At 31.7% G+C, this 8929-nt stretch overlaps 1 protein-coding gene across 1 annotated transcript; it reads right to left on the reverse strand.

Moving 5' to 3' along the window:
* Window positions 1-1208: 1208 nt before the first annotated feature.
* On the reverse strand, window positions 1209-6254 carry LOC129988577 (TD and POZ domain-containing protein 3-like). The gene is made up of 2 exons (XM_056096827.1): window positions 4576-6254; window positions 1209-1495 (listed from the first exon to the last, which is right to left on the reverse strand). The coding sequence occupies exon 1, from the start codon at window positions 6088-6090 to the stop codon at window positions 4579-4581; it is 1512 nt and encodes a 503-aa protein (XP_055952802.1). The 5' UTR covers window positions 6091-6254; the 3' UTR covers window positions 1209-1495; window positions 4576-4578.
* Between the last annotated feature and the right edge of the window lie 2675 nt (window positions 6255-8929).

An 8929-nucleotide genomic window follows, 5' to 3' on the forward strand; every position in this document is an offset into this window, starting at 1 on the left:
ACCAGGAATTTTGAAAGTTGAAGGCGTATGTATCCTAATTTAAATTTTATTTATCTTAATTTAAATTTTATTTTTGAAATATCTGTAATATCTAAGCATTTCTTTTGATGAATTTTGAAATATTTTTAATTCAAAAGATAAATATTCATATCTTTCTGATTTTTTAAAAAACTAAGTTTCTACATCGATTTTATTGATTCAATGGAACATTTATTTTTCTTTGCTGGAAATAGCATACTTTTTTGAAAGAATTCAAACTTGGAAGATCAAGAACCAGAGGCATATTTAGATATTTTGCTGCCCTAGGCAGTGCACATAATAAGATCTTCCCCTTTTTTTATGAATTTAGTTTCATATTTCAACACATTTTTAATTTAATTAGCATGCTTATTATTATTATTTTTAGTTTCAACCACTTTATAAAAATAATTGTTTTTATTTATTTGTTATATCACCTCTGGTGATCAACTGCTTCGCCGAGATCGATAGTTATATTTAATTCCAGATTAATCGTTTAAATATAACTGCAAGATTCTGCCAAATAGTCAGACATTAAAGCTAGGTTATTTTAAATATTTTACATATGCTCTGCTCGTTGTGTACATTTTTATATAATGGATAGTTTTGAAAAATCTATTTTTAATGAAAGCATAATATCTAAGAAGTATTTACATTCCAAATTTGGTACCTCTTAATCTAAAGATTTCTCTGTAGAAGGTTTTCAACAAAATCATGTTTGCCAAACTATAAACATGATAATGTAATAACAAAATCTAGATGATATTGGATAAGTTCTTACTTAAAAAAAAATGTGAAAATGATTTATACTTTTGAGAAACAATTTACATAATTTATCACAAAATAATCAGCATGTGTAAATTTTATTTATAGTGATAATTAATTCACTAGCAGTTTCAAATACAATATAGTCAAGGACACTTAGTCCGTAAACCTTTCAGCTGGAGGAACAGCAGGCAAGCCAATTTAAAAAATGATATTAGCTTATCTACCAAATAAATACATTTTTTTAGAAAGCATAAATAATGAATTATAAAATATAAGGAAAATATTAATATTTAGTTAATATAATAGCTCCAGTTTCTACCAATTTCATTACGTTCTTGTTATTATTAGAGTACTTATAAAGACAAGATTCCATTTAAATAATATTAGGTGTGGGAGCGAATAAGACAAGACAACGCTCTTAATAAATAAATAAAAACCTTTACTTTTTCACAATTTGCTAAAATAAAAATTCACCTATAATAAAAATTTGTTGAAAAGTGATAAAAAATTGACTAGTTTATTTAGAAGGGCGGAGAAGGTCCCAAATCATCCACTGAATACAATAACTCGCAAAAGTGATTAACTGTAGCTGCATACTTCGATAATGCCTCCACAACAGAATGAGCTAATATTTGATTCAAACGATGCGGATGTAACAGACATTTCCTTTTTCCAGTTATCAAGGCAGAATGACGATAGATGAAAATTCCTAAAAAAAAATCTTTATTTATATGCAGATATAAATGAGACAACAAATATAGAACATTAGATTATTTAGATAATCTTTAATCAAAATAAATAAATTGTCTTATTTTGTAGCCCACATTTTAAATAATTACTAGCTAAATGGAATACATAAATGCTCAATAGAAAAAGAATATATCAGGAATATATAGATAATTTCATCTATACTACTATTATAAATGTGAAAGTTTGCATGGATGGATGGATGTTTGTTAGTCAATCACGCTAGAACGGCTGAACAGAATTGGATGAAATTTAGCTGAAGGATAGATTATAGTCTGGAATAGAACATGGGCTACTATTTATTCCGTTTAATTGTGTGGTTAATTGTTTATAAATTAAAAACTAACTTTCCCGCCAAAAATCGCCAAATGAGTAAAGCTTCAGGGTTGTTTTTTTCCCCCACACCAATGACATTAGGCTTAACATGATTTTGACTATTATTTCAAACGATTCTGTTTATTTTCTGAGTGTTCGATACATTTAAAATTAAACATTGTTAATGAATCGATCTTTCGGATTCATTCTGAAGTACTTTTGAATTAAAATAAAACAGAATAAAGGAAATTAAAAATTTATAATCTATATTGCGTTACCCCAACTGGCATAGTAAATTCATACATTTGTTTTGCCCCAAATGCCGTTGAAAATTTACGCATGCGCAGGAGTAACAAAAGATAAAGCCATTGATGCTATAAATTCCAATCTATTTCTATGCGTACGAAGTCGCGGGTAAAAGCTAGTTATAAATATACAGGGCGTCCAGAAATAGACTAACGATTTTAAAAAATGTATAACAGGAAAACGGGTAAGGTTAAAAAAATTCTTGTACCAAATTCATGTGACAGAACATAAGTCCTCCCCCCACACACACATACACACAGTTTTTGGTTTTAGTTAGAAAATTTGTTGACAGATGATGATGCAGATAGTATTGTAAATAAAGAAATAATTGAAAATTACACCATAATTTTTCCAAATCTTTTAAAAAAAGAAAATCACAGTACAAAAATTTCCTACAGAATCTGCTGTTCAGCACTCTTCTGCTCGTCCAGTCTCAAAGCATTCCTTCTAAAATCGAAATAGTAACCCTTTTGAGGCTGCGTATTTTGATAATTTGCTTACGGGGAAAACAATAAAAGGAACTTACAACGTCATCTATCGACAATACTTTGATCTAAAACCAAAAACTGTGGGAGGAGAAATTTATGCCTTGTCATATCAATTTGCTGCAAGAATTATTTTTTTAACCTTGTGGTGAATAGCATATAAGCCAGTTAACAACTACGCTACAAGAGCATACTTTTGCGGTTATGTTACTGGACTGCGAACCACAAGGTCCCAGGTTCTATCCTCGTTCACACCAGTCCCCTAAATTGGTGACCTCGGAAGATGAACCTTCAACCTTCGTACAGCTGTTGTGGCGCCATCTACCCACAGCAAACCAAAGTCGTCAGATTCACTTGACGCAGCAACCCAAAGTCTTCACATTTACGCGACGCAGCATCAGCAACCACTCAACCACACGGGTTCGCCATAACGCTTGGCGCGACTCAACTGGGTACAGGCCCATTAGACAACAGCTAAATACATCACCACTCAACAAGTCATATCGTTTGTCTCACCTCCGACTCACTGGAGGGAGAGTCTGTGGTGAATAGCATATAAGCGATTTAACAACTACGCTACAAGAGCATATGCTTTTGTATCCTGGTTATGTTACTGGACTGCGAACCACAAGGTCCCAGGTTCTATCCTCGCTCACACCAATCTGCTAAAACCTTAACCGTTTTCCTGTTATACATTTTTGAATATCGCCCGTTTATTTCAGGACAGCCTGTGTATTCTAAAGCATTATTTTTTATACGAAACAGAACAAGATAACATACCGAATTTAATATATTTATATCGTCGCATTATTGAGCTATCTAGTTTGCATGCATGCGACACTACAGGCAGACCCTTTGACAGATTGGGTTCATAATTTAATAAGAATCTATATTTTTGATTCTAAAATTTTGTACCGAATTTCGTGAATCTAAGTCATTATTATTATTATTATTTTTTTTTTTTGAGTTATCACGTTATATGCCTGCGAATAACAGATAATCAAACTCCTGATACATATAGTTCAAAATTTGATATGGATTAACATTTCAACTAATGTGGTGAATAGCATATAAGCCAGTTAACAGCTCTGCTACCCGTGCAATTGTTTTGGTACCATGGTCATGTTACTGGACTGCGTCCCAGGTTCTATCCTAGCGCATTCCAATACGCTAAATTATTAAAACATTATATAAAATTTCATCCATCTTTACGTTTTGGGGTTATGCTTACTGGTACTTGGATGGCCGAACAGATAGGTTCCTCTAATTGGGTTTGTTCAAATTTTGATAAAAATCTACAAATTCAGTGAAAACAGATCACATACAAAATTTCATCCGTATAGCTCAAATTATTTTTCTGTTATTGTGTTTACAGACAGACTAACGTGATTAAAGAGAGCATAGAGGGGGGGGGGGAGAATCTGTATTGTTTATCTAATTTCGATATTTTTATTCAGTAAATATATAATCTAACAGATTTCATTTGCTTTCAGTGTCTCAGGATACAATCTCTTGAATTCTAAAATTTTTCTATGAAAGTAAAAGAAAAAGAGATTATACCAAAATAATGAAAACATTTTTGATAGCAAAATTATAGAGACGAACATACAAAATTGTTAAATAATTTAATGTGAATTAAAGATGGAAAATATCGAATTTTTCAGTATGTATTTATTAAGGAATAAAATGTTTCAAAATAGAGTCCATATATAAAAAAAAAATTGATGAAACATTTTACGTTAGAAAATCTTATTTTTAATGTTTTTACATTTGTAGAAAGTTGAAGAAATAGTACATTTTTTTCGGCAATTATTTATAAAAATACATAAATATTTGCATGAGTATTAGTAAAAAGAAAATAATTTTATGATTGTAATTTTTTATGTATAAAATTTAAATTTAATTTTAAATTCATTGACACTAAAATTATACTTACTTCTTATTTGTATCTAAGACACAATGTATTGGCAGCTAATTTTAAATTATTTTCCATTAGGCATTCCCATTTTTTAGAATTGATAATGCTTTGTTCATTCTTAAAGATGAATTTCTGTACTGCAGATTCCAATTCTTCATCTTGATGCAAATCTGCAAGAACCAAGATATCGCATGCATTATTTGAATCAAGATTAGCTGCCAAATAGGCAGAACACTTAAGCTTTAATGTGAGGATCTCGTATTTATCTGCAGCCTCATATAATTGTAAAGCACTCTCCCACTGAAGGTCATCTATATTTGCAGTGTAGATATAGAGGAGCATTTGATACACTGTGTCATCATCCAGGTCTTCAATCTCAACTATTTTACTCGACTTTTCTTTCATGTTATTCTTAAACATAGCGTTAAATACTGGAGAACGAGCACTGAGAATGCTCTTGTGGGCTGGAAATGTTTGGGAGTTTGTCTTCAATTTAATATCACTAAGGAAACCCTCAGTATATAACCAGTGCAGATCTTCTTCTAACCCATTTGATGAGTGAGACGAGTTGTTTCCAGAATGCAAGCTGGATGCAAACTGTGCTGTTGTTATATCAACACATCCAGGGCCAACCTTTTCAACTTCTTCAAATAAATTTCCTGTAGAATATGTGCATTCACACTGAAGAGTTAAAACATCTTTCGGTAAGTATTGACTCTTCTTGACTATAAGCCTCTTCTTTGAGAGAAGAAGCGTCATGTGGCGACTTTTATATACGCGATCGAACCAAAATTCACATCGGCCACACTCTTTTTTATCGCCAGAAATATTTAAAAGAAAGAAACTGGCGGTAGAGAACATGTTTGGAATGGGAGAAGTCATCTGAATTTGAAATGTCTCATCAAAATTTTGTCCGCCAATCAATGACAGATTAAATGTTAGAATTAGTCTTTCATCTGATGCAGATCTGATACAAAAGGTATTCTCTTTATCTGGTTCAAGGGTGCTGAATTTTTCGATTGGCCAAAGGAAGGACCTTCGTCCAACTGTAATATGTGTCGTCGCAAAGCATTTTTCAATCGCCAGTGATTTGCCGTCACTTTTCCACATTTTGCAACAAACTACCAGGGTATCTTCAGGAAGAAAAATATCTTTATTAAGCATAAAAATATCTTTTCGCTTCTGAAAGGAAGGGTATCCAAAATTGGCACCCTTTGTCAAAGTTGCCGAATTTCTCATAACATGATCTGGACCTAGGTCATTCCAAGAAAGGATAGACAATACAACTTCAATACTAATTGCTGTATTTGGACCGTTACAATTTGTATCGCGCTTTAAAAACAAGCCGATGTAGTTTCCATCGGTGTGTCCTCTTGGAAACACCGATAATTTCCATTTGGTTCCGTCTAGTGAATCCACAACAAAGGATGGACTCTCAAGATAATCTCCTTTCCTGTGCCAGCAATAGCTGAAATTTTTGATTTTCCATTCAAAAATAAATCCCTTTCTTTCTTCTTCAACTTTGGATGCCATAACAAAAGTAATTTTAGCAATCACAATAGTTCAATTTTTTGTTTAGAAAAAGGTATGACACTTTGATACTGAATTAACGAGCAAAAACAATGTGACGAAATACATTTCTTAAGCCAAAACACGAACCGAATGAAATAGAGACGTCTTATAAAATGCTCACACAGTAGGAACCTCTATTCAACTGCAGCTGCATGGAATAACATTTCCTTCCTGATTACTTTGTTGATTTTTCGGCAGTCTGTTGAGAGACATGCTGACGTCATGTCTAAAAGAGGTTTCATTACGGCCATCAATAAGCACATAAAATCTTTTTCTGATTTTGTTGTAGAAAAATGATCGGATTAGTTTCGACATTTCTGGCTTTCGACTGTCTGTGCCAGATGATTCTGAATTTGAATTAGTTTGATTTACTTAGTCATTATTAGAACATTAACATCACATTTCGAGGGCAATTTCTAATTAAAACTTTAGTTTTTCTAGGAAAAACATGACTGACAATCAATTAACAGTTTAAAATGTCATAAAATTTTATTCGTTATCTGTATTTATAATTAAGATTCTTTTTTCTTTCTTTCTTTTTTTTTATTATTTTGCTGCTTTACAGGTCAGATTGTTTGACCTAGACCTTACAAATTTGGCACAGATGTATTTTGGAAGGTAAAAATGTATACCTTGTTGCGATTTTTTTTAAAAAAAATTAATTAGAATTTTAATTAATTGGAAAATGACAGATTTTGAATGAGTGAGAATTAGCGGAAACTATCAAAAATATTCCATCACAAAATTGATTTTTACTCCATTTTAAGGCACAAAAATTATCTTTTTAATGAGGCCAATTTAGTTGCTATAAAAATTTTTAGGCGTGATTTAATTGACTTTTAAACATATTTTTTATTATATTTCACAATAATATTTTTATTGTTATGAATGAAATTCAAATCATTTTCATTGTTTTATAAAATATTTAATCGTATGATTTTCTTGCATTGTTGAAAGCTAAAGAAAAAAAAGATTCAGTTTAATATCTATGTAGTTTATAAGATAATTAAAAAAGTGAAGATACCGTGCCGTTAAATTTAGAAGATAGATGAATCGAACATTTACGCTTTTCATATCGCTGTGATTGTTATGAGCCTGACCTCCATTAGAAAGTTTCATGTACAAAATGATGGAACACATTTAAAAGACAATTAAATTAACATGGCCTTAATGTCTGACAGTTTAGCTGGTCGCCAAAGGTGACTAGTTTAAAAAAATTAAATAATGATGAATTCATCTTTATTTATATCATCATCATTTTGCATATAAAGTTATCACAAATATAAATTTCCAACATATAAAACTAAGATATCTCGAATTAGAAGCGACAGTCCTGCTTTTCAAAACTTTGTCTCGATTTTTATTTATTTCTAAATACTTCATATTAAAAAAGTTAATTAGAATTAATTTCATAAATACCATCTTTTGAATTTCTGTTCTCTTTTATTAAGTCATTTACATATTTTTATTTTTCGAATTAGACCAATAAATCTCCTCTCTTAGTTACTGCACCATATTACATAGTCGGGTACTAATTTCGGCTTGGATAAAAAAAATTAGTTCTTAGCTTTAATGATGAGAGATTTGGTAATGTTGATTGATACAGATGAAGTAATTTCAATTTAAATTCAGATTTTTATTTCAGAGATTATTTCAATTTTTTTAAATGTCCCATAATAAAAATAAAATAACAAAAAGACTTCCTGGGCTTTAATTTTTTTTAAATTTGCAAACAATTCATTCAGATGAAAGAATTTTTCATTTCAACTTCTAATCGGTTTAGGTCAATAAATAATATTGATCTAAAGCTTTTACACGATTATTACTATATTGGAAGACAGCCAATCTACTTAACAGCGGTCTCGAGGAAGTCACACCTATCAAAATATGAAGTATACCAACAACATCATAACTGAGACGACCACTGATTGGCTTAAAATAATAGAATTTGAACTCTTTTGATCAGCAAAGTAGGCTTTAAAAGTTAGAAATAAAATTTTATTCCTTATTTAAAAATAGTTATTTTTCCTTCATAATTTCTCTTACCCGAAATGTAGCAAAAAAGAAATGCTCTGAACAAGATAGAAGGAAACTGCGTGTTATTCATGCCAAACTGGTGCATTTCTATCGAATTTTCAATGAAATCTATTCGCAAGACATTTGTGTATCTGAATGCGAGTGAGTTCAGTTCAGTTCAGTTCAGTTATAATAACATGCCGTTTTTAAGCAACAGTAGGGTTATATTGGGACGGCCCTTATAATTTTGAACCGTGGTCAGATGACGAGGATAACATCTGACCTGGCACCCCCCTCTCCACACCACACCAACGGGAGAACGTTTGCTCATGACGGATTTAACGTGCAATAGACCCCCTTACACGACGGTTCTTCGGTGGAATCGGGTCATGAACCTGAAAGCCTCCGGTTCCGAGACCTTACCACTAGGCCACCGCGACCCTGTGTCCTATCTGACTGCCATTGTGAAGCATGCATCGCTTTCACGCTCTTGTTGGATAATTATTATATAAACCGTATAAGAAAGTTGCACATTTTTTAGGAATTATAATAGATAACTATTTCTGAGATTTCTAAACACTCAAAGGTATCCATATACTCACATATGTAAAATGTGAGTACAGAATGTACTTACAGGATGCAATCCTTTGCATCTCAGTACTTTTCGAAGTGCCAAGGTTTAAATCACATGTTGCTTCTAAGCAACCGTGCCGAATAAAGGATTGAATTCTGTAAGGATTCTCAGAGAAAATAAGTCCCTCTCCTTACTCTTTTCAACTTGTAA

Source organism: Argiope bruennichi, chromosome 10 (genome assembly GCF_947563725.1).
Source record: "Argiope bruennichi chromosome 10, qqArgBrue1.1, whole genome shotgun sequence".
In the NCBI taxonomy this organism is placed as follows: domain Eukaryota; kingdom Metazoa; phylum Arthropoda; class Arachnida; order Araneae; family Araneidae; genus Argiope; species Argiope bruennichi.